This window comes from Gorilla gorilla, chromosome X (assembly GCF_029281585.2).
Source record: "Gorilla gorilla gorilla isolate KB3781 chromosome X, NHGRI_mGorGor1-v2.1_pri, whole genome shotgun sequence".
NCBI lineage: Eukaryota > Metazoa > Chordata > Mammalia > Primates > Hominidae > Gorilla > Gorilla gorilla.
In genome coordinates, this window is record NC_073247.2 from 151,621,633 (window position 1) to 151,648,326 (window position 26,694).

Sequence of the window (26,694 nt, forward strand, 5' to 3'; positions counted from 1 at the left end):
TTGTGTTTCTATGTATATGCAAATCCTACACACACACACACCCCACAAGAGAAATATCCTTTAATAAATACACACACACCAAAAGATACATATTGTTCTTAGCAGCACTGATCATGCCAGGAAAATTAAAAATCCTGTGAACAACCCAAAGGCCCGTCGAGAGGAGAATGGATAAATTCTAGTAAACTCCCAAGGTGAAATATTATTCAGCAGTGACAATGAATGAATTATGCCTACATAAAACCTTAAAAAGAATATTAGCAGGCCAGGCACGGTGGATCACGCCTGTAATAATCTCAGCACTTTGGGAGGCCGAGGGAGGGCGGATCACTTGAGGCCAGGAGTTCAAGACCAGCCTGGCCATGGCAAGACCCCGTCTCTACTAAAATACAAAAATCAGCCAAGCATGGTGGCACATGCCCGTAGTCTCAGCTAGTTGGGAGGCTGAGGCAGGCGAATCGCTTGAACCCAGGAGGCAGAGGGTGCAGTAAGCCAAGATCACACCACTGCACTCCAGCCTGAGAGACAGAGTAAGACTCTGTCTCAAAAAAAAAAAAAAAAAAAAACTTAGCAATACAATATTGAGTAAAAAACAATATACAAACCATTTTTATAAAGCTCAAAATAAGAAAGCTAAATATCTAAGTTTGCATACATACATGTTAAAACTATAAAATAGAATGATTATTACAAAAATAAGGCTAATGGTTACACGGTGGTGGGAAGGCAAGGAGAGGAGACAGGGAAGTAGTACATAGGTAGAATTGTATTGCTAATGTTATAATTCTCAAGTTGGGTAGTGGGTATGCAGGGGTTTATTTTATTATTATGCACATATTTTATATCTATTCTATTTGCATAGAATATTACATTTTAAAATGACAGTTTCTTTTAAAAGGAAGTGATTTTTCCAAGGCTACACTGCTCATTAGTAGAGGCACCATAACAAAGAAGTTCCCACCCCCATACCTCAAAAAACTTCCACAATGTGAGGTACATATTAGGAAATAAACAGATACTTGTTAATGCACATTGAATTTCATGACTACTTAAAATCATCAATTTCAAACATGGATTCTATAAATCCATTAATAAGTCTTCTGATTTGATTACGTATGACTTTTGATTGCACTGCCTTCATTAGTATCTTTAATAAGTAATATGTCTGAATTTTTACAGGAATATTTTAATTGCACTGCCTGAAATTTCAAAACAGGGATATATGTTCTCCTGATACTTGTCATCGAGGTCTGGGGTCTGACCTAACAAATGATTGTGACTTTTAAAATAGACTTTATTTACAGACTCAATTTTCTGAAACTGCTCCCTTGCTAGGGCTCTCAGCCTTAGGTTGAATCACTGGCTGTAATAAACATGGCACCCAATTCAGCTCGACCAAATTACCACTTGTTCTCAAGTATATACACATGAATTGTCTACTTATTGCCTCCTACTGTCTTCTAGCAGCTGTCACTCAGCCTGTCCAAGGACTGCCACCCTATCTAACATTCTGCAACTAATTAATTGTATTCATAAGTAGAGATGAGTAAGAGTGCTTTTGAAAAATAATGGCAGGTGACCACTGGCAAAGGCAGTGTTGATTCCCAGGAAGCTTCCCCATAATATTCCAGCATCAACAAAAATCCTCTCCTCCATTAGTGCTGTTAGCTAAAAGATTAATATAATTAGATTTGAGTTTAATTAATTCTAGAGCATAGTTACTAACCAAGGCATGGGTCTACATTAGATCCTCAATCATTCAGATCAGTGTAAAACTAAACAGTATACCCCTATTAAAAACCCATAAACAGTGTCAGGCCTCTGAGCCCAAGCTAAGCCATCATATCCCCCTGTGACCTGTAGGTATACATCCAGATGGCCTGAAGTAACTGAAGAATCACACAAGAAGTGAAATTTAAATGGCCTGTTCCTGCCTTAACTGATGACATTACCTTGTGAAATTCCTTCTCCTGGCTCATCCTGGCTCAAAAGCTCCCCCACTGAGCACCTTGTGTCCCCCGCCCCTACCGGCCAGAGAACAACCCCCTTTGACTGTAATTTTCCTTTACCTACCCAAATCCTATAAAACAGTCCCACCCCTATTTCCCTTCGTTGACTCTCTTTTCGGACTCAGCCCGCCTGCACCCAGGTGAAATGAACAGCCTTGTTGCTCACACGAAGTCTGTTTGGTGATCTCTTCACACGGACGCGAGTGAAACAGTACTTCCTAAAATTTGTCATTGTTCCCATCCAAAGTATATAAAATTCAGTTCAAACTCATTACTATTAAAGGGGAAACTGAAATTTGGGGTAGAATACCGTCAAATGTGCAATCAAGAGATGGAGACCCAAAGAGTAAAACAGATAAAAACCCAACAGAAAATAGTCAAAAGATTCGCTCACTCCTAGACTCTAAGCCTAAACACATAGTACAGAATTATAAAGCTGGGAAATAACTTAGATATATATCATCCCAGGAGCCCATGCAGTTCACAGATGAGGAAACTGAAGACAAGGGCAATAGAACTGAGCCTGGAATTCCATATTTCTGAATTCTCAATTCACTGAATAATCTTGGAAAAGCCACTTACCCTCTCTCAGTCCATTTTCCCAGCTATAATGAAGATGTTGGACTACTAAATGGCCTCTTAAGGTTCTTTAATAGTTCTAGGATTCACTGAGCCTTACAGACCATCTAGCAGCCCAAGCCCTTTATTTTACAGATGGGAAGTCTAGCAAACTACAATTATTTATAGTAGAGTCTGCCGTTCCTGGCCTATAGACACTTTAGATTTGTTCATTCATCTTCACATGATCCTAGGACATAAATGTGACAGTTAATTTTATGTGTCAACTTGACTAGGCCACAGCATGCTCAGGTATTTGGCCAAGCATTATTCTAGATGTGTCTGCCAAGGTGTTTCTGGATGAGATTAACATTTGAATCAGAAGACTGAGTAAAGCAGACTGCCCTCCATAATGTGGGTGGGCCTCATCAAATCAGTGTAAGGCCTGAGTAGAACAAAAAGGCTGCCCTTCCCCTTCCCTCAGCTAAGGAATAACTCCTCCTGCATTTTCCTGCCTTCAGAATTGAATAGTGACTCTTCCTGAGTCTTGAACCTACCAGTCTTCAGACTGGAACTTACACCATCAGTTCTTCTGGGTCTCCAACTTGTGGACTGCAGATCTTGGGTCTTGTCAAGCTACATAAACCCATGAGCCAATTCCTTATGATAAATCACTTCTTGTATATATCCTATTGGTTCTGTTTCTCTGGAGAATCCTAATAACCAAATGTGTATAATAAACTAATGCTTACACAGCACTTAAAACAGTTCCTGGAACTTACCACTCTAGGTTTTGCTGTTATGATGATTAAAAGGCAAAGAAAAACAGCTTACAACTATAACAATCCCATAAACCTGCAACATATCAATGAAATCATGGATCAGCAATTCAAGGCTCTGACTTAATTATTTCTGCACACAGATATCCTAACAAAACACAAATGCCTACACCTAAAGTAAAATTTTAAAAAAGATTTTTAAAAATTTCAAATCTTGACCCACATAAAATAATTAGATTAGCTCCATCTTTGTGCAATAAGGACTTAAATGAGACACTACTATCATTGCTGAATATCTGGTACCCCCTAAAGTTGCAATAAACTCACAAAAATAATAACATTAAAAGTACTTGCACCTCGATAAAGCTGTTTAAAAACAAATTTTGAAACAAGAATTTGAAAAACACATAGACAAAAAGTTATCAAAAGGACTTAAAAATCACACCGGGCGTAGTGGCTCACACCTATAATCTCAGCACTTTGGGAGGCCGAGGCAGGAGGATCAAATGAGGCCAGGAGTTTCAGACCAGCCTGGTCAACACAGTGAAACCCTGAGTCTACTAAAAATGCAAAATTTAGCCAGGCATGGTGGTGCACGTCTGTAATCCTAGCTACTCGGGAGGCTGAGGCACGAAAATAATTTGAACCCGGGAGGCAGAGGTTACAGTGAGCCACTCCACTCCAGCCTGGGTGACAGAGCAAGACTCTATCTCAAAAAAAAAAAAAAAAAGAAAAAAAAATATTTGATTAATAAACACTTCATTTGGTATTTATACTGGAGTATTTTTAATTGATATATAATAGTTGTACATATTTTAGGAGTACGTTAAGTACTTTGAAAATATAATAGCAAATTGCTGAAGAAAATCAACATTGTAAATGTGTATGAAACCATAGTGAAGCCTATAGAGTTAATTCATTAACTACATCACAGAATATTAAATAACTAAAATCATAATTTAAAAAGGCATGATGTATGTATTATAAAACACAACATGTGGCCAGCACGGTGGCTCACGTCTGTAATCTCAGCATTTTGGGAGGCCGAGGCAGACAGATTACCTGAGGTCAGGAGTTCGAGACCAGCCTGGCCAACATGGTGAAACCCTGTCTCTACTAAAAATACAAAAATTAGCTGTGCGTGGTGGCACACACCTGTAATCCCAGCTACTCGGGAGGCTGAGGCAAGAGCATCGCTTGAACCCAGGAGGCAGAGGTTGCAGTGAGCCGAGATCACACCACTGCATTCCAGCCTGGGTGACAGAGCAAGACTCTGTCTTAAAAAAAAAAAAAAAAAAAAAGACTGGACATCACTTAGTCTTTGATCTCTCAGTCAAGCACTACAAGTCTATAATTATAAATGGGAAGTAAGATTAGAAATGCAAATAGAAATCGTATTTCACTTATTCAGCAAACATTTAATGAGCACATATTATGTCAGGCAGTGAGGCATTAGGGATATAGCAATGAGCAAAAATAGTCACAGGTCTTACCTTCATGGAGCATACTATATAGAGGAAATCTAGACACTAAGTAAGTTACCAAATACAGTATGCAAATGTAAAGTCAACTACAAAAAGAATATGAAGGACAGGTTCATAGTAACATGAGAACCTGGCATTGTCTGAGGGAAGGATCAGGAACAGCTTCCTTAGGGAAGTGATGATTAAGCTGAGCTCTGAGAAATAAGTAAGAGTTGAGACAACTGACTACAGGAGAGAAGTGTACCAGGAATATACAGTATATACAACGGTCCTGTGGCAGATGGAACACAAAAAATGAGGAAGGTTTTTTGCAGAAATTAAAAAAAATATATATCCACCATAAAATCCATATGGAATCTTAAGGCACCCCAAATAGCCAAAACAATCTTGAAAAAGAGCAAAGTTGGGGGTCTCGCAACTCCTGATTTCAAAACATATTACAAAACAATATGTAATCAAAGTAATCAAAACCACGTGGCACTGGCATAAAGACAGACACACAGGCAAACAGAATAAAAATAAATATCTCAGAAGTAAACTCTCATGTACATGGTCAAATGATCTTTAACAAGGGTGCCAAAACCACTCAGTGGGGGAAAAGAGAGTCTTCTCTTTTTTTCTTACCCTGTCCTACGATGCTGGGAGAGTCTTCAAATAAATGGTGCCAGGAAAACTGGACATCAACATGCAAAAGAATGAAGTTGGACCCTTATCTTATACTACATACAAAAATTAACTCAAAGTCGATTGAAGATCTACATGTAAGACTTATAAACTATCAATGAAACTTAAAAATATGCAACTCCTAGAAGAAAACAGAGGGGAAAAGACTCATGACATTTGGATTTGACAGTGATTTCATGGATATGACATTAAAAGCACAGGCAACGAAAGCATAAATAGACAAATGATGAGACTACATCAAACTTTAATACTTCTGTTCATCAAAGTAAGTAATCATCACAATGAAAAGGCAACCTATGGAATGTGGGAAAATATTTGCAAATCATATATTTCATAAGGAAATATTATCCAGAATATGTAAATAACTCCTACAACTGAGCAACAACAAAAAAGGAAATAACCCCCCCCCCGCAACCAAAATGGATAAAGGACTTAAGTAGACATTTCTCAAAAGATGACATACAAATGGCCAAAAAACATAGGAAATGATGCTCACATCACTAATCATCCAAGAAATGCAAATCAAAATCACAATAAGATGTAACCTCACACCCATTAAGACAGCTATTATAGGTCAGGTGTGGTGGTTCCCACTTGTAATCCCAGCACGTGGGAGGCCAAGGCAGGGGGATCACATAAGGTCAGGAGTTCGAGACCAGCCTGGCCAACATGGTGAAACCCAGTCTCTACCAAAAAGACAAAAATTAGCTGGGCATGGTGGTACACGCCTGTAATTCCAGCTACTCGGGAGGCTGAGGCAGGAGAATCACTTGAACCTGGGAAGCAGAGATTGCAGTGAGCAGAGATCGCACCACTGCACTTCAGCCTGGGCAGCAGAGCAAGGCTCTGTCTCAAAAAAAAAAAAAAAAAAAAAAGACAATTACTATAAAAAATATAGCAATTGTTGGTGAGTATATGGAGAAACTAGAACCCTTAATGGGAATGTAAAATGATGTAGCCACTGTTGAAAACAGTACAGAAGTTCCTTAAAAAATTAAACACAGAATTACCACATGCACAGCAGTCTCATTTCTGGGTATATATCCAAAGAATTGAAAGCACAATCTCGAAGAGAGATATTTGCACACTGATGTTCATAGCAGCATTATTGACAATAGCCAAGAGGTGGAAGCAATCCAAATGACTATCTACAGATGAATGTATAAAAAAAATATATATATACGCAATGAAACATAATCCAGTCTTTAAAAGGAAGAAAATCAGGCCAGGCATGTGGCTCATGCCTGTAATCCCAGCACTTTGGGAGGCCGAGGCGGGTGGATCACCTGAAGTCAGAAGTTCCAGACCAGCCTGGCCAACATGGCGAAACCCCGTCTCTACTAAAAATACAAAAATTAGCTGGGCATGGTGGTGGGTAACTATAATCCCATATAATCCCAGCTACTCGGGAGGCTGAGGCAGGAGAATTGCTTGAACCTGGGGCGGGGGTGGGGGTGGGAACAGAGGTTGCAGTGAGCCAAGACCACTCCACTTCACTCCAGCCTGGGCGACAGAGCGAAACCACTCCACTTCACTCCAGCCTGGGTGACAGACTGAAACCCCATTTCAAAAAAAAAAAAAGGGAAGAAAATCCTCTCACATGCTACAACATGGAGAATCCTGGAGGACTTTATGCTAAGTGAAATAAGCCAGTCACAAAAAGACAAATACTGCATGAAGTGGGGGAGCTGTTGTTTAATGGGTATGGAGTTTCAGTTTTGCAAGATGAAAAAGTTCTAGAGATCTGTTGCATACAATGTGAATACAATTTGCACTACTCTATGCTTTAAAGAAAGATGGTAAGTTTTAGGTGTTTTCTTTACAATTAAAAATACTAGCTATTGGCCGGGCGCTGTGGCTCACACCTGTAATTCCAGCACTTTGGGAGGCTGAGGAGGGTGCATCACCTGAGGTTGGGAGTTCAAGCCCAGCCTGGCCAACATGGCGAAACCCTGTCTCTAATAAAAATATTTTTAAAATTAGCCGGGCATGGTGGCGTGTGCCTGTAATTCCAGCTGCTCAGGAGGCTGAGGCACGAGAATAGCTTGAACCCGGGAGACAGACATGGCAGTGAGCCGAGATCACACCACTGCACTCCAGCCGGGGCGACAGAGCAAGACTCTGTCTCAAAAAAACACACACATGGCTGGCGTAGTGGCTCTCGCCTATAATCCCAGGAAAACCCTATCTCTATTAAATACAAAAATTAGCTGCGTGGTGGCGGGCACCTGTAATCCCAGCTACTCAGGAGGCTGAGAGGAGAATGCCTTGAACCCGGGAGGCGGAGGTTGCAGTGAGCAGAGATCGCAGCACTGCACTCAAACTCAAACACACACACACACACACACACACACACACACACACAAACTACTTATTTAAGTGAGGAAGAACTGAAGAAAGCAGTTTGGTAGTTCCTGAAAAGTTTAAACATACAATTACCATATGACCCAGCAATTCCACTAATATATACTCAAGTAAAAACATATTCATTTTAAAAAGCAAAAAAATGTGCCAGGCACAGTGGCTCACACCTGTAATTCCGGCACTTTGGGAGGCCAAGGTGGGCAGATGACCTAAGGCCAAGAGTTCGAGACAAGCCTGGCCAATATGGTGAAACCCCATATCTACTAAAAATACAAAAATAGCCGGGTGTGGTGGTGCACGCCTGTTGTCCCAGCTACTCAGGAGGCTGAGGCAGGAGAATTGCTTGAGCCTGGGAGGCGGAGGCTGCAATGTGCCATGATGGCGCCACTGCACTCCAGCCTGGGCAACAGAGTGAGACTCTGTCTCAATAAAAAAATAAAAAAGAAAGGACAAAAATGTTCGAAGAAACATTTTTCACAAGAGTCAAAAAGTGTGAACAACCCAAATGTCCATCAGCTGATGAACAGATAAATAAAATGTGCTCTCTCCATAAAACGGAGTATTCTCTGCCTTCAAAAGGAATGAGTCCGGGCGCGGTGGCTCACGCCTATAATCCCAGCACTTTGGGAGGCCGAGCCGGGCGGATGACCTGAGGTCAGTTCAAGACCAGCCTAGCCAACATAGCAAAACCCCGTCTCTACTAAAAATACAAAAATTAGTCGAGTGTGGTGGTGCATGCCTGTAGTCCAAGCTACTTTGGAGGCTGAGGCATGAGAATCGCTTGAACCCAGGAGGCACAGGTTGCAGTGAGCCGAGATCATACCACTGCACTCTAGCCTGGGTGACAGACTCCACCTCAAAAAAAAAAACAAAAGAATTAAGTACTGATACTGATACATGCTACAACATGAACAAATCTTGAAAATATTACTATGCTACACCAAAGAATTCAGTCACAAAGGAACACATATTGTATGATTCCACTGGCAATCCAGAGATAAGAAAGTAGATGGGTGGTTGCCAAGGGCTGAAGGATAGAGGACTGGGACTAAGGGCTAACGGATGGGGTTTCTTTTTGAGGTAGTGGAAATGTGCTGGAATTAGATAGCTGTGATAGTTACACAGCATAGGAAATTTAAATCCACTTAAGTGTATACTTTAAAGTGGTGAATTTTATGTTAGGTGAATTATCTCAGTTTTTAAAAGTGAATGAAAAAAAGTGAAAGAGAGAGAGCAATACCAGCAAAGTATTTAACCAGAAATCAGTCGAAAGTCAATGAAGTGCTCCTGGTGTGTGTCTGTAAAAGATCCCCCTGGAGCTGTGTGGAAGACAGACAAGAGAGGGCAAAAGTGGATAATAAAATAATCGATTGCAAAGGTCCAGGTAAATGACAGCAGTAGCTTGAACTTGAATGGTGGTAGGTGCGGGCATGAAGAAAGGTGGATGGATGTGACAGCATTTTCAGAAATAGAACCTACTGGATTCTCTGACAAATGTGATGAAGGGAAAGGTTAGTATTAAGTATGACTGCTAGGTTTTTAGCTTGAGCTACTAGGAGGGGGATGGTGCCATTTACTGAACAGGAAAACTGGAGGAGGAACAAATATGAAAGTGGAGAGATGCTAATGACTTAGACGAGGGTGGCAGTTATGATGATAAAGAAAAGTGGCAATGACTGAGCATGGTGTCGTGATGAACTGGTTATGAGGGTGATATGTGTCCCCACCCAAATCTCATCTTGAATTATAATCCCCATAATACCCACCTGTCAAGGGAGAGACCAGGTGGAGGCAACTGAATCATGGGGATGGTTTTCCCCATGTTCTCGTGATGGTGAGTGAGTCTCACGAGATCTGACGGTTTCATAAGGGGCTCTTCCCCCCTTCACTCGGCACTTCTCCTTCCTGCCACCTTGTGAAGGTGTCTTGCGTCCTAATTGCCTTCTGCCATGATTGGAAGTTTCCTGAGGCCTCCCCAGCCATGTGGAACTGTGAGTCCATTAAACCTCTTTCCTTTATAAATTACCCAATCTCAGGCAGTTCTTTAAAGCAGTATGAAAATAGACTAATACAGAGGGAATGAGATGCAATTCATGTTCTGGTAAGTCCGAATGATGTAGTCAGATCTGAAAGTCTATCAAAAGCTTTCTTATCTAATAGCAGTGAACTATAAATGTGTTGGTAAGGAATGTGCTCCTGAAAAAAGGCCTGATCTCCAGCTTTTTAAATAAATGACCACTAGTACTCAAGAAAATGAACTGCCATCCTGTCTCCCATGTGTAGTGAAAGTTACCAGAAATGTGTACCCATAATTTAAGCAGGGTAACTAAGTAAGCAGTCCTATAATAATATATGAAGTAGTGTCATGATATATTACCCCAAATATATATTTCATCCTGGTCTCTGCCTTACTGTCTCTGCACCAAATAAGGCCGGGCATGGCAGCTCACGCCAGTAATCCCAGCACTTTGGGAGGCTGAGTCAGGTGGATCACTTGAGGTCAGGAGTTCAAGACCAGCCTGGCCAACATGGTGAAACCCTGTCTCTCCTAAAAATACAAAAATTAGCCAGGTGTGGTGGCACACGCCTGTAGTCTCAGCTACTCAGGAGGCTGAGGCAGGAGAATCACTTGAACCCAGGAGGCAGAGGTTGCAGCGAGCCGAGATTGTGCCACTGCACTCCAGCCTGGGCAACAGAGCAAGACTGTCTCTCTCTCCTTCTCTCTCTCTCTCTCTCTCTCTCTCTCTATATATATATATATGTATGTATGTATGTATTTTTTTTAAATGACATAAATTTACTGGAGTCATAGGTTTCAGAAAAGAGCATCTATGTATGGGAAGATTCCTATAGCTATTGTTGTGGAGACCTAAAGCCACCTGTTTTTAGCATCTCCTTTTTTAAAATCAAAACTACAGCAAACGTAAGGCATTGAAGATCGAGGTTTTGGTGTTTCTGCTGTGTCATGGACAGGATGTTTGTGTTCCCCTAAAATTCTTATGTGGAAATCCTAACTTCCAAGGTGACAGTACTAGGAGGTGAGGCATCTGACAGGTGATCAGACCATGAAGGTGGAGCCCTCATAAATGGGATTAGTGCCCTAGGGAGCTCATTTCACTCTTTTTCTGCCATGTGAAGATACAATAAGTCACCAGTCTGCAACGTGAAGCCCCCTCACCAGTACCCAACCATGCTGGCATCCTGATCTTGGACTTCCAAGTTCCAGGATTGTGAGAAATAAATTTCTGTTGTGCATAAGCCACTGAATCTATGTTATACTTTTTGTTTATTTGTTTTGTTTTGTTTTTTTGAGGCAGAGTCTCGCTCTATTACTCAGGCTGGAGTGCAGTGGTGCCATCTCTGCTCACTGCAACCTCCACCTCCCTGGCTCAAGCAGTTCTCCAGCCTCAGCCTCCCGAGTAGCTGGGATTACAGGCGCTCTCCATCACACCTGGCTAATTTTTGTTTTTAGTAGAGATGGGGTTTCACCATGTTGGCCAGCCTGGTTTTGAACTCCTGACCTCAAATGATCCACCTGCCTCAGCCTCCCAAAGTGCTGGGATTACAAGCGTGAGCCACTGAGCCCCACCTGTTATACTTTTTTTATAACAGCTCAAACTCATTTGGGGTTGGCATGTATGTTCTCTAAATTGACTGGTTCCCATGCTTTAAGTGCAACAATGACCCTGCACCATTGCTCAGGTAATTGCCTCCTCCTGTAATGAGACTGCCCATCCCTAAAATCTCAGAACCTTCAGCCCTTTGGGTCCCCAGAGGCCCAGTTGACAGGCTACTTCCTCCATAAAGCTCTCCCCAAGAAATAAAGCCAGGAGCCAGTGCCTCCTTCTGAATGCCTACTGCACTTACTGTGTATGTCCTTCAAAAGGATGGCTCTGGTGACCTACTGGCCTTGTGTGGAGGATGGTCCTGTGTGCTGGTCTTCTCTCTCTTCTACCAAACTGCAGGCTACTGGTGAGCAGGGCTGTACCTTACACACCTCTACAGCACCAAATAGGGGATGAGTGTTCCAAGAAAGCTGTGATTCACATGAATGTTTTCAGAAAAGAAGCCAGAGTAAATTGTACACTATACTATAGATCCCTTAATCCTTATTACTGCAAAATACATTAATTGTGAAGCTTAAAGAACGTCCCCACTGCTTACACAACAGGTGTAGCTTACATAATCTGCTCTACCCAGCTGTTACTTACTTGTGGCAATTCCCTCCTGGCTTCTACTCCCTGTCGATATGTGGGATTACTGCACCATCCAGTATGATTTCCTTATTCCTTGCTCCAATCATAAAAAATTTGTTAATTTTCCTTTATAACAGTAAAAATGGTTGAAACTCCAAATAACCAGAGATATCCCTAGGGTTTTCCATGACTACAAAACTCAAAAGACAATCCAGGATATAAACCAATATTTGTAAATATTGCCATAAAATTCATTGCTCAGAATTTTTTTTTCCCTATATAGTCTTCTTTGACAAAATACTGCAGTATTCCCACCGTTTGGAAATTGTGTTACCCAAAAGGTATAGAATGGGATGAAGTGATGATGCAAATGAGTATTAGGACTATGAGCAAATGAATGGGAGCAGTAACAAAAGTCCAAAAGTCAGGAAAAATGAAAATCCACGAACTTGGCGATGCTCCAGAGAGGAAACCAGCAAGTGTTGACGCTAAACTGGCAGAAACATCAATACTTCCTGGCTCCCCCACTGGGTGCATCAATTTACCACCGGCAGGCTGCTCTTCTGCTTCAAGTGACAAATAGTAAGTGCTTTCAATGACAGTATGAAAAGGAATGACCCATAATCTAGAAGCACGGCTATGGGCAGCAATGAAAAGATGTGATTGCTGGGAGTCTGTCTCAGCTGTACTGCTGATTAGCTTAATGATCTTGGACAAGTCATTTCCTTTCACTGAAAAAATACCAGTGTTTCACAATATTTGCGTGATGGAAAGAGTTAACATAGCAGGCCTGACACTGCTATTCTTAGTAAGGCCTGTTTGCAAGGTTGGTCCTTGGCTGGTGTCTGGGGACTTGGATTTTGGGAGGGTTTCCATCACCCTGATAAGAGTGGCTCACTCTGCTTAAGCTGTGTAAACAATAGGGTTTACACTGAATACCTGCTTTCCTCCTTGGGGTCTGGAATTTTGCTGTGTACCAGGTGGAGGGTGCCTGTGTGACCAGCTCCCAATAAAAACCCTGGGTACTGAATCTCTAATAAGCTTCCCTAGTAGACATTTCACACAAGTTGTCAAAACTCATTTGCTAGAGGAATTAAGCATGACCTGTGTGATTTCAGTGAAAGAGGACTGGAAGCTTGCACATGGTTTCCTCCAGACTTGGCCCCAATGAGCCTTTTCCCGTTACTGACTTTGCTCTTGTATCCTTTTGCTATAATAAATCACATCCCCAAGCGTGTCTACGTACTGAGTTCTGCCAGTGAATCAACAAACCTAGGCCGGTTTTGAGGACCTCTGTCACAATTGGTATAGTGTTGAATAGTCTACCAAACGTTTTTTTCAACAGTCTTGTGAAATAGGTATTATTATTCCCATTCTACTGATGAAGAAACTGAAGTTCAAAAAGGTGAACAGAGATTGTGCCCAGAAAATAAATATTTCCGTGTTTACTATATTATATATGGCTGTTCTCAAATTTTAGTGAACCTAAGAACCACTTGGAATGCTTGTTAAAAACACAGTTTCTTGGGGTCTATCACCCAAGACTTGGATTCAGTAAGTTCAAGGCCCAGGAATCTGTATTTATAGTAAGCATACAGGATTATTATTATTTGAGATGGAGTTTTGCTCTTGTTGCCCAGGCTGGAGTGCAATGGCACAATCTCGGCTCAGTGCAACCTCTGCCTCCCAGATTCAAGTGATTCTCCCGCCTCAGCCTCTCAAGTAGCTGGGATTACAGGCCTGTGCTACCACTCCTGGCTAATTTTGTAGCCCAGTCTGAAATGCATAATGTAGCCCAGTCTGAAATGCATAAGCTTCTTGGTGGCTGCTTCCTAAACTGATCATTCTTCATCTGTTATTACTGACTCAGACTGTGCTACCAATTCAGCTCAAAACAATTAAACAAGTATTAATTGAACATCTACTGTTTACCTGATGCTGTGCTAACTGCAAGATCATTTTCAAGAACACTTCTGATTTTTCCAAGAATACCTTGGTAAAGAGAAAGGGACTAGGAAAACATTGCCACATTAATACTTTATGACAACATATGATAGAGATGCCTAAAAAACAAATGATGATATCTGCTTGAACAGCAACATCATCAACATCACCAATCCTCCCATATTCCATTAAATACATATGGCACAAGAAATCAATGATTTCTACTTCACAAATACAGGTTAACCTTCTAAATCTGGAAATCCATGGTCCATTATCATTTATAAATCACATCTTCTATTACCAAGAAGTCAGCCGACCCAGTAATCCGTCCATACACTGCAATAATTGAGGGGCTGTCTGCCAATGTGTGGGCATAGGGCATCCTGTGCCCATATCTGCAGTGCTGAGCACTCATTCATCATTAAGCTGCAGCAGTGTTAACATATGCTGCAGTTGTGCCAGTATGTTTTGTTTTACGATCACCGCTAATCTACCCTTATACCAGGCCAAGAAGGTAAATGTTAAGTGAAAGGAAATAAACTCGAGAGCCAGCACCTAATTCATTTGTGGAAGCCCAGAACCTCCCTCCACCTAACCAGAAAAACTCCCCCAGTCTCGAGGGTTCCAGATGTAAAAGGTTCATCTGTATAAAGCACTACAGATGTACAGGAAATTCCACCACCTTGAAGAAAAAAATAGTATTTTTTTTTATATCCCATGCATTCACCCTCTTTGAGAGAACTGAATAACCATGTTAGACAAGCAATGAGCCTTGATTTTTTCCATCACTCAACAAACCAGTATTTGATTTCACTCATTGGGCTAGTTCTTTGCACATCATGCAGACACAGCAAGGTTAGTTACGGTTCTTTCAGGGGCCACTGGCCATCCTTTACCTCCTAGAACCCACTGCTCAGCAGGTGGTAAACTGGCAGCTTTTTTGAAAAAACAAGCTCTTTTGAACAGTTGCATCAATATAAAAATGGCCAGCTTCACCTGCCCAAATCTCAATTCAGCTAAAAGTTAATTAGGAACACTGGAAACTACCTGGTATATAGGCACTCAATATTACTCACTAAATGGCTGAATTATTAGCAATAAGCATAAACAAAAGGAACAAACAGTAAACACTTATAGAAAGTATTCAGGACACATTCAGAGTTTTATGTTGCTTAGTCACTAAAAGGTAGATCAGGAAAAAAGAAGACAAAACCTGCTTTCACTTGTGTAAAGATTTATTTCAAGTTACAGTGGTTCATTTCTAAATAAGTTTCCCACCTTGCATGGGGTCAGCCTAGCATCTATTTGCAAAAGAGCAGTTTGCCATGCATAGGTCAGATGAAAGGAGACAAATGCAAGAAACTCCTTTTTAACTGACATCCAAACAACCAGAAAATAACTGATATTGTACAATCTATTTTTGGTAGAAAGAAAAATGACAAGTATGTAATAGTAACTTATTCACAAAGATCAAATTTCATGGTATGTCACAAATGTATTCGATGCAATGCAGTTACCATGCCCTCTATATCTATAGTTGTGTATGTAACGATAATTACAGCTCAGGAAGACAGGAACCTTGTCTGTCTTGCTCATCTACGACCGCAGGATTGACTATCATGCCCAGCACATAGTAGGTGCTCAGTGAATATTTGCTGAATGATAATTGCTCTGCAAAACCATACAATGCCTTAATCATCTAAGAAAGAGGCCAGGCATGCTGGCTCTTGCCTGTAATTCCAGCACTTTGGGAGGCCGAGGTAGGGAAATCGCCTGAGGTCAAGAGCTCGAGACTAGCCTGGCCAACATGGTGAAACCCCGTTTCTACTAAAAAATACAAAAAATTAGCCAGGCGTGGTGGCAGGCGCCTGTAATCCCAGCTACTAGGGGGGCTGAGGCAGGAGAATCGCTTGAACTCGTGAGGCGGAGGTTGCAGTGAGCCGAGATCGTGCCACTGCACTCCAGCCTGGATGACAAGAATAAGACTCTGTCTCAAAAAAAAAATAATAAAAATAAAAATAAATAAAAGAAGGGGATATTTTGTGGCCGGGCTCATGCAGATGGCAGATCCTGGGACTTCTCAGCCTCTATAACTGCATGATCCAATCCCCATAATAAATCTCAAAAAAAAGGAAAAAAAAAAGATTATACTATGGTCAGTATAGCTTTCGGCATTAGATGTACTTATTCTAATTCTTAGAATACTAGTAATGTATACGGTATAACCCAATTAACAAGAACTCATTATTTGCTCATTCTGCATAAGAGCGGGTTTACAATAATCACTATCTGTAAGTAAAGGTTATTATTTATGGGATACATACAAAAGTTGTTCTTTCAAAAAATATTTTACTGAACACCTACTAGGGACCAGGCACTGTGCTAGGAGCTAAGAACACACTGTGAACTGTCCCTGTCTAGGACAGCCTTTCTCAATTAGGGTTCCTTCACTCCAGCTGCGCAGGAAAATGTTAATTTGTTATTAACAATGCATGTCCTAGGGCATCAGTGCCAATTCTCTCCATGTTGAGAAAGACTAGGGAGCCATACAAGTTAAAAGGCAATTATAACACAATATGATTTAAAAAAAAAAAAAAAGTTGCTTTTAAGTATGGTCAAGTTCAACTGCTAAACCTAGACCTCTATGAACAGCCATGTGGGAGCCGAGATACACAGACCATTTGTAATAGTTGTGCAAATGTAAAAATATTGCAATACATACATACAGATATATTTCTAAACACAGTAAAATAAAATCAATATTTTCCCGCTCATCAATGTCAGGCCAGGATTATTAGTAAAGTGAAACAGAAAAAAAAAATGTTTAATTACTCTGATAGTTTAAAGGGGAAACTAAAAACCTTCTTGCTCCTGGGGGGAAAAAAAAAGCAATTACCTGAACTATTTTCTTAATTGCCTCCATATATTGCTTCATTAGACTAGCCTTGCCTTGGACTCAAAGCAATAAATTAGCTACCTATTTCATTAATTCTTATTTTGTATTTTTTAGTCTTATTTTAAATTTCCATTCTTCCTTATGCAGTCTAATTTCTTCCTAGTCCTGGGCATTTTCTGTGTGATATTATGATTATATGCTACATGCTTTATGAAACCAAAGCAGTTTAAGGGCTTCTAGAATCAGAGATTTAAATGTACTCCAGTATTTCACACTCACAATTAAGCTTTCATGTATCAAAGGTCTAGAAATGCATACCTGTTAACTATCACTCTCTGACAAGCTAAACTGACAGCATCCTCTTGACCAAGCCCCCAACCTACTTTATCAAGAAATCTCTTATTTTGAATCTTTAGTATAAAATAATTTCATAAGCCAAAAAGAGGGGGGAATTGTTTTTAGACTTTCAATAAATCTTTAAACCCAAGAGAACACGTTACTATAGTCACTAGGAATTGCATTAAGAATAAAACAAGACAGGATAACATAAAAGTCCATGACTCTTAAATCTCAACTAGTCCAGACTTCTGATTAAATATGCCTTTGAAGAAAATAAATTGTACAGACAGAGCTATTATTACTTATTTACTGTATTTATGGAGATGTTTACTTGAGAACAGGTGGTGCTTTTATTGCACTCAGAGACATCCAACTCTTAAATCCTTTAGGACACCCTCTACATGCCTCAACCCTAAAATGCTATACACCAAATCCACCAATTTCTTTCCACCTCAAAACTGTCAAAAGGAAAGTCATAATTCATCAGAAAGAAAGGAACACAGTTATTAATGGCAAAGAAGTCAAGACCATGTATTTAAAAAAATACAATGAATCACTATTTTCTTTTAGCTTGAAATTGGAAAACTCGAAAAATAAATGGCATTTCAAAAATGATTCAGCAAACACAACTGAGCTATAGAAGATGATGCTTGTAAGAATCCTAAGGGATTCTTCCACGTCAGGTTTAAAATATAAAGGAAGCACTTCTTTAATATGTAGTCTAGTTTTCAATAACCAACAACTACAATCAACACCACTGTAATTTATTTCACAATCAAAACCAATATCAGACACGTACAGGTACACTAAAAAAACAACTCATTTTGAAAGGAATTCATAGCTCTATTTCTAAAATATTAAAACAATCATAAGACAACTCACAACCTTGACTACATCTATACTGCTGTGAAAGTCTCAAAGTTCCACCCAAATCTTTAATTCTAGTCTTCTAGTAATTCAAATGGAAGTACCCCTCAAAGAATTTGTCAGGCAAAAGATGAGAACAGCGCATGGTTTACTGATCTAAGAGATGGAAAAATTGCCCCCCTCCCCCAAATTTTGAAGCCGTTTTTTAGCAATGATTATTTGATAGTAATTTTCACATTCAGTCCAACGGTATGCAGATTAATTCCTTGCCCTGGGCCTAGGGCTCAGACACAACTCCTAAGAACCTTCCAGCTTACCGCACTGGTACAAATTCCTGATACCACAGTCATGGCTGCGCAGGAAAATGTGAACAGCTGAATATTCCAGCTGCAACAATAAGGTCAAAGCTCATTTCAGTATTAGCAAAAGTGATTCTCTGCTGAGATCTTGGTCGGGGATGCAAAGTACTAGCCTCAAACCTGCAGGCTGGCACCTCAACAACTGCTGCAAATTCTACTGCATGCCCTGGCTTCCTGGGCCAGCACTGCTTAATTACTAGACTCTGATACGATGCAGATCACTTTTTGCAAAAGGGAAGCAATGGGCTTTTAGACCAATACTTGAGGTGTTCGGTTTCAAATGTTCAAATCCTTAAAAAAAAAAAAAAAAAAAAAAAGGATTTCAACAACTTAAGTTTAATGATTTTATTATGATTCAGAGCCCAGTTGTTTTCCACCATAAGAGTGCCATGTGAAAAGATTATCCTTTTCCTAAATACAATTAGCTTTCATTGCCACCTTTCCCTTTTTGTCACCCCCACGCAACACTCCAAGATCACAAGAATCTATGTGAAACAGCTATTAAGAACAATACCCGTTTGTATTCTCAGGCTAAATGTGAGAAACCAATTTTAGTCACTTGCTTCAGCAAAGCTATCAGTACAAGCCATCACCTACGGATTTCAAGATGATTGATATGTACAACCTCTACTGCTGTATGCCACAAGTAATAATCTGTTCCAATTTCATACTGCATGTTCCTGGGTGGGGTCAACATTTAGAAAACCATTAACACAGCACTATTCTAAAAAGGGATGTACAAGTATTACTTTTAGCCAGTGTACATTTGTGAAAGTTTCAAATGAAGGAAAAATGAGAGCAAATATATCCGATGTATGAAAAATGTTAGCAACGCTTTGATTAGGAATAACTGCATGAATAAAACCAAATCGACATGTTCTCAAAAGATATATTTTAAGGCAGGTAGAGGAAAGCACTCAGCTTTCAACCCTTTTTCCTAACTACAGAAAAATCAAAATTTGCAGATGAACCCTTTCTTTCACATCATTGGCAGAAATAAAATCCTATTCCCGCCACCTCCTCTTGCAATTAAGGAAGTTGCTACAAATAGCAGCACGGAACGTAAATGGTCCTGTTTCGCTCCATTCTTAATGTACCCTCTAGGAGTAAACAGGTTACTCAAAAAAGTCAGTAGCCAGAAAGCGATTTTTCCCTATGGCTAACTCCCATGAAAATGAAATTCCCTTTTCTGGGCATTTTGAAGGGGGTAAACGTGGACGGAGGAGTCCAGTCACAGTCCGCCTTCTCCCATGGGTTCAAGGTCTGGAGTGCTCAGTCCTCCGCGAGGCTTCAGACCAGCGATCGGCAGCACGGGCAGTGGCGGCGCAGCCTCCTCGCGGCTGCACATCCACCCGGCCCACCCTGACAATCACGCTCGCCTTTCAAACACCCTAAAGGTGAGCTTTGTAAGCTGGGTCTCCAAAGTTTGCCCGGCCTCCGGTCAGAAGCCGCCCGCTGGCTGAGCCCTAGGCAAGGCTGAGTCTTGCCCTAGCCTCCGGCTCCCTCAGCCCCCAGCTCTTCTTTTGGGCCACGGTGACAGGTCTAGGTTTACCTCCATGTGCTCGTGGCAGAGGAAACAAAAGAAAGCAACCTCCCTGAGAATAAAACGCCATCTTCGACTAATTGGCAAACTGAGGGGTCCCCGGGTCGGTCCCCCCACGAGTCCCCCCCACCACCCAGCCCGAAGGCGGCCCCCAGTTTCAGGCAGAGTTTGTAACAGCTCCGGGAAGCCCTGGTCGAATTGTCCTGGGGGCGAGGGTGGGATACCCCGAGAGCCCTACCTGCCTCCCCTCCCCGGCCGCCTGGGCACCGTGTTTCGGTGAAAAGAAGAGGGGTGGTGGTGTCTCCCAGAGACGTAACTGCCCCCTCAGTAAACTGTTGTGAGGGACCCGGCGAAGGGGCTGGCGAGCAAGCAAACCGGCACGCGCGGAGCCGCAGCGAGTGTACTTACAAAACGATTCAAGCTCCGGCGGAACATCGCGTCGAAGGCTGCCGGGCGCTGAGCTGGGCTCTACCGGGCTGTCTGGGAAGGCGCCGTCCACAAAACACACTGCGGCGTGGGCCGGCGGCGCCAAGCGGAGCAGCGAGGCGGGCGGCCGGGCCACCCGCTCGCCGCCTGCCCCCCTCGGCTCTCCGCGCTCCCCCGCCCCCCAGCCGCCCGCAGCCTAGCCACCGCCCCGCCTCACTCGCGGCCCGCCCCCGGCCTGCCTGACCCGGGGGCGGCGGCCCCGCGGATCGCCCTTATCTGGCCCCGGCACCGCGGGCCGGCAGCTCGCGCAGCACCCACTGAGAAGGCGAGCCCGCCGCGCGGGGGAAGGATGGCGGAGGAACGCGAGGCTCCTCCTGTGGGGAGGGGGCGCCCCCGTCTCTCCGCCAGCGCCGGGCTCGGCACCCCGCGGGATGCGCTCTTCCCCGACGCGGCACCACCGCCCGCCTCCCCGCTGGACTCCGCGGCCGCCCCCCTCGGGGCACGGGGAACCCTCCCGAGGCACCCCGCGCCTCACCTCGCCTCAGCCCGACACTACTCCCCTGTCCCTGTCGGGAGCCACAGCCTCCCTCGCCCCGGCCCTAACTCGTCCGCCGTGCCGCGCCGCGCCGTTTCGCTCGCAGCCCCTCCTCGGTCCGCTGCTGCCGCGCCGCCCCGCGCTCTCGTCCCGCACTCGGGCCAGGGAGCCTGGGTACAGCCAACCGGCCCGCCCTGAGCCAGCCGACGGCCAGACTCCCTCTTCCGGGCGTGGTGGAGCCGGGCTCTGAGGCAGGGCACCGTGGAGACCCCAGCGCGGGAGGGGCGGGGCGGGGTGCGAGGGGGGACTAGTTCTGAAAGCCCACCCTCCTCATCTGCACCGACGAGGGTTCCCCCTCGACCCTCGCTCCGCTGTACTCCCACCTACGCGGCTTTCCCTCCTCTCAGTCTTTCTCTCGTCCTGCCTGCCCACCTAATCCTTCTTACTTCCACTTTCTCTGAGGTTGTAAAGTCAGGCTTTGTGTCGTTGCTGCTGCGCAGCGGGGCGGGATTTCCCTGACCCCCACCCCGCCCCACCCAGGCCCCTCCCGCTCGCCCCCTCCCCCTCCTTGCTCCCGGGGCAGCCTGGGAGTTGTAGTCCAACCGTCCCCCTACTTCGCCTGGTACCGCGGGCTGGGAGCTCCCCCACACGCTAGTCCCGGGTTTGCCCAGAGGGTTGAAGAAGGAAGCGCGGGCTGAACAGCGGGTTCTCCACGCTGGCCGGCTGGGTGTGGAGGTCGGGCGCACTCGGTAGCTTCCTAGCGGTGGGACATGTGAGAAGGATAAATTAGGCAAAGCTCCGAATCCTGGGAGCTTTCCATGGAACGCAAAATGTGCGCATCAGGAAACCCTCTACACCCTCGGCCCCCAGCTTAGAGCTGGAATTTGCGAAACTTTAAAAATTACAAAAGAAAAGCGAGTCCAGAATTGCCACGAGGCTGGGCATCCCTCCCAACTACCACAGCCCCACCCCTTTTCACCGCCCCTTAAGGCGGGGCCCAAGGCTGTTGGAGAAGAACTTGCGGATTCTTCTATAAAAGTCAAAAAGAAGTAAAGGGAGTTCAGAGACTCTTACACGAGTCTTCCGCCTCGCCGCATTCTCCTGCCAGTCTAGAGCTGGGGACAGGGCCCAGCCACACCACAGGCCTTCCCAAAGGTCGCGAATAGGCCTTTACTACTAGGCATAGGCGCTTCTCCTTTACCCTCCGGAGTTTGGATTCATTTCAGCAAACCTTTGCTGGGAATTTTCTTTGTACCAGGCACTGTGCCAGGGCTGGACACAGCGATTTCTTAAAAGACCTCCCCAACAGGGTGGTCGCAATCTGGTTGGGGGATACAAACAAGCGAAAATGCCACGTTAGAATTTAATAATAGCTAGAGTTCAAAGTGCTAGAGAAATAGGGGAGAGCGACATTGCATCTGAAAAGGGGGTTTGGGAAGTTTTCCTAAAAGCTCTGGAGATTAAACTAGCCCTTGAAACGTGGGAAGGCTGTAGAGGGACCTGACTGAGCCCAAGGGGACAAAGTCCAGGGTAGAGGGAGAGGTCAGTGAAAAAGCGCAGGACAAACTAAGAGATCACGCTGTAGTGGCAGACGCCCAGGACGTGTAGGTAAGGGCGGCTCGAACGAAAGCTAAAATCTAAAATTCTTCAAAAACATGTTACGAAGTTTGAACTTCATTCTGTGATCAACGAGAAGCCCATCTCCCAATAAAATGCAAATGCAGGAGACCTAAGGTTTGTTCCCAAACTGTCCTAACTGCCAAGAAGTAAAACCAACCGTTTTCAATTCTTCCCCTCTTATGATTCCTTCTCTGCTCACAGTTGAGCCTGTATCTAATGATTTTTAAGATTTATGTTAAATTTATATTAATCAGATATGATATTTTATTGACAAAAGAGATCTAAAGTTTTGCTCTCTACTGCTTTAAAGATTTTCAAATGGAGTTATTTTCTAGCTTTCTAGCTTTACCTTTTTTTTTTTTTTTTTTGAGACATTCTCACTCTGTCACCCAGGCTGGAGTGCAGTGGCGCTATCTTGGCTCACTGCAGCCTCTGCCTCCTGGGTTCAAGTGATTCTCGTGCCTCAGCCTCCCAAGTAGCTGGGATTACAGATGCCTGCCACCACACCCGGCTAATTTTTGTATTTTTACTAGAGACGGGGGTTTCACCATCTTGCCCAGGCTGGTCTCGATCTCCTGACCTCAGGTGATCCACCCGCCTCGGCCTCCCAAAGTGCTGGGATTACAGGCGTGAGCCACCATGCCCGGCCTCTAGCTTTACTTTTATTGAACACAGCAAATACTGTAATTTCTTCACTAGTTTATTTGTTGAACGACTGCTATGTGGCAGACATTATTCTAGATACTGGAATTGGGAGGTGGAGGAGGTTATTGTCTTTAGTTCTAGGTATAAGTATAGAATTCTTACCAAAATACATCCTTATCAATAAAAAACTAATTTAGACATTTGGGGATACAAGTGCTTGCTAGTGAATAGTAAATAATATCTTTCCAAATTCAATTCTGTTAAACAAATGGAAAAAATGTACTTTGCTTATAGATTCAAACAGATCAACTTTAAAAAATATTAGAGACCTGAAATTTTTTTTTGTTTGCATTATGCTCTCATACATACCCATTGTCATGTTACTGCAGCCTAATCACAGGAATTTTAAGATTCCTCAAGATACAGCAGTATTGGGCCAGGCGCGGTGGCTCACACCTGTAATCCCAGCACTTTGGGAGGCCAAGGTGAGTGGATCACCTGAGGTCAGGAGTTCGAGACCAGCCTGGCCAACATGGTGAAACCCTGTATCTACTGAAAATACAAAAATTAGCCAGGCGTGGTGGCGGATGCCTGTAGTCCCAGCTACGCAGGAGGCTAAGACAGGACAGTTGAATCGCTTGAACCTGGGAGGTGTAGGTTGCAGTGAGCCGAGATCACACCACTGCACTCCAGCCTGGGTGACAAGAGCAAAACTCCATCCCCACCCCCCAAAAAAGATATAGCAGTATTGTTGATTTTTATTTGTTATAATTCTGCTATTTATTCTCTCAATTTATTTCAATACGCCACCTATACTCATGGGTCTAGTCTAATTTGCTCAACTATAAAAATGCAATTCCAGGCATTTTTATGGGATTTTTATACCAGGTATTTTTATGGGAGGCCGAGGCAGGCACATTACCTGAAGTCAGGAGTTTGAAACTAGCCTGAACAACATAGCAAAACCCTGTCTCTACTAAAAATACAAAAATTAGCTGGGCGTGGTGGCACGCACCTGTAATCCCAGCTACTCGGGATTGGGAGGCTGAGGCAGGAGAATCACTCGAACCCGGGAGGCGGAGGTTGCAGTGAGCCAAGATCGCGCCAGTACACTCAAGCCTGGGCAACAGAGCAAGACTCCGTCTCAAAAAAAAAAAAAATGCAATTCTGGGGGCAGGATGGCTCACACCTGTTATCCCAGCACTTTGGAAGGCGAAGGTAGGAGAATCGCTTGAGTCCAGGAGTTTGAGTCCAGCCTGGGCAACGTAGCAAGACCTCATCTTTATTTTTTTTTAATGCAATTCCATACAAATCAAAATATATTCAGCAAAACATGAAATTATGCAAGGTGATTTTTTCTGTATCCAAACTCAACCTGAAATTAGAGCTACTCTCACACACATCCTTCAGAGTCACTCCTTTGTGAGTTTTTTTAAGACAAGAAAAAAGATTTTGGTTCTTTTTAGTGCCTCCTCAGTTTCCAAAGAAAACCCAGGTGTTGTAGAAAGCTGTTGTCTGTGACTATGTAAAGTAGGCCTTCAGCCAGCATTTTCATTGGGACAACTCCATTGAACAGAACTGCAAAAATGAACTTCCTCCTGCCTAAACTGTCAGAACCCCTGAAACATAACACCAACTCTTCTGGTGGATCAGCTAACTGCAACAGAAAGAAGCCCCACAGGTAGGAATTCAGAGGAAACAGTCTTGTTTCTGTCCTTATTACCAACTTGACTAGATAATGCTTGCTACCTGAGGGAGAGAAGGGAAGGAGTGCTTTCTCAATCCTTTCAATTCTGTTGCACCATTTCTGTACTAATTACCCAGGAGCTCTTCTTCCCTATTGTCCCCACCCCCAATCTTCCATACCTTCTACCTCAACCCCTCAGAAATCTCACCATGGCAAGTGAGCAAAACAACCACTAGAGCATAGGATGTAGGCCACACTTGTGACGGAGGAGCGCAAACTGCTTCTGGGATCTGTGGGTCGGTCAGCAATTCAAGTAATCTGGCAGGAGGGGAGCGGTGCGAAGGAATCACTTCCATCTAATACCAAAAAAAGAAAAAAGAAGAAAGAAAAAATTGAGGCTGTTGTATTAGCATCTAAATCACCCCATCATTAGCAAATCGAAGGAATTCAACTGTCTGTCTGAGCTTCCAAACATATCTGGTAAGACTATCTTTTGCCCATTTGAAATTTATTTCCCCCTTTCAAGGCTAGCCTTGATGTTTATTTATGATCAGTTTTACCTGTATCTTCCTTTTGGGCCCCTCCAATTCATTCTGTACACTGCAACCACAGAAATCTATGGCAAGCAAGTCAGATCAAATCACTCCCCTGCTTAGGACTTTTCAGTAGCTTCCCACTCTCTTAGCATAAGTTCAAAATCCTGCCTTAACATCACCAACAAGAACCCTGAATTCTCTGACCTCTGCCGTCCCTCTAACCTCAGGTGGACGACTTTTCCTCTCATCAGGCTCTATCCCACGCGTCTGCTTACTTCCTTGAGTTCCCAAAGCTCCTTCTTTCTTGACAGCTTTTGCACAGGCAACAGTCTCTGCTGGAACGCTTTCACCCACCGTTGCTATTCATCCTTCAGCTCTCAGCTTAAATGTCACTTCCTCAGATGACATCAGGGCTCCCTGTTATTGCCCTCCAAATAGCCCATATTAATTACATCCTAGGGTACTGACAGATGAGGTTAGTAATCATGGAGAATGGCAGAAGTCCAAAGGGACTGAGTGATGATCTAATATTGTCTTGTTTTTCAAAAACAGGAAGAAGGTATATTCTAGTAATCATAATATTGAAGGCAGGTAAGGTTCTATAACTGACCATTAAAAGGATAGTTTTGTTTTTTTAAAAATCACCATGGAAGGGAAGAGGCAATCGCTAGGAGCCACAATAAGTTCACTGAGGTGAAGTTTGGCCTTCAAGATTCTGTAGAAATTACTTCTTTTTTTTCGAGGCCAAGTCTCACTCTCTCGCCCAGGCTGGAATGCAGTTGCGCGATCGTGGCTCACTGCAACCTCCGCCTCCCGGGTTCAAGCAATTCTCCTGCTTCAGCCTCCTGAGTAGCTGGGATTATAGGCACCCACCACCACGCCCTACTAATTTTTGTATTTTTAGTAGAGACGGGCTTTCGCCATGTTGGCCAGGCTGGTCTCGAACTCCTGACCTCAAGTGATCCACCTGCCTCAGCCTCCCAAAGTGCTGGGATTACAGGCGTGAGCCACCACACCTGGCCAAGAAATTTCTAATTCAGAATTTAACATCCTACAAAACTATATTGAGAGGATAGAGAAGAGGTTAGAAAGATATGGCATAAAAAGACTAAATCTTCATGATTGTAATCCCAGCACTTTGGGAGGCCAAGGCAGGTGAATCACGAGGTCAGGAGTTCAAGACCAGCCTGGCCAAGATGGTGAAACCCCATCTCTACTAAAAA

General features: G+C 43.3%; 1 protein-coding gene and 1 non-coding gene across 6 annotated transcripts in view; both read right to left on the reverse strand.

Annotated features, from left to right (window-relative positions):
- ATP11C (ATPase phospholipid transporting 11C (ATP11C blood group)) overlaps positions 1–21,517 on the reverse strand; it is a 206,628-nt gene extending 185,111 nt beyond the window's left edge. For 2 of the 5 annotated variants that reach the window (XM_063703057.1, XM_055377046.2), the window contains exon 1: positions 20,431–20,663. In XM_063703057.1, coding sequence (XP_063559127.1) covers positions 20,431–20,457 — 27 coding nt within the window. In that variant the 5' untranslated portion in view covers positions 20,458–20,663. Of the gene's footprint in view, positions 1–20,430; positions 20,664–20,983 lie in introns of those variants that run through there. The other 3 variants (XM_019019710.4, XM_055377045.2, XM_055377044.2) reach the window with 3 other exon arrangements.
- Positions 12,507–12,618, reverse strand: MIR505 (microRNA mir-505). The gene has a single exon (NR_106441.1). It is a non-coding gene; the product is annotated as a microRNA mir-505 (primary transcript).
- Positions 21,518–26,694: the final 5,177 nt, after the last annotated feature.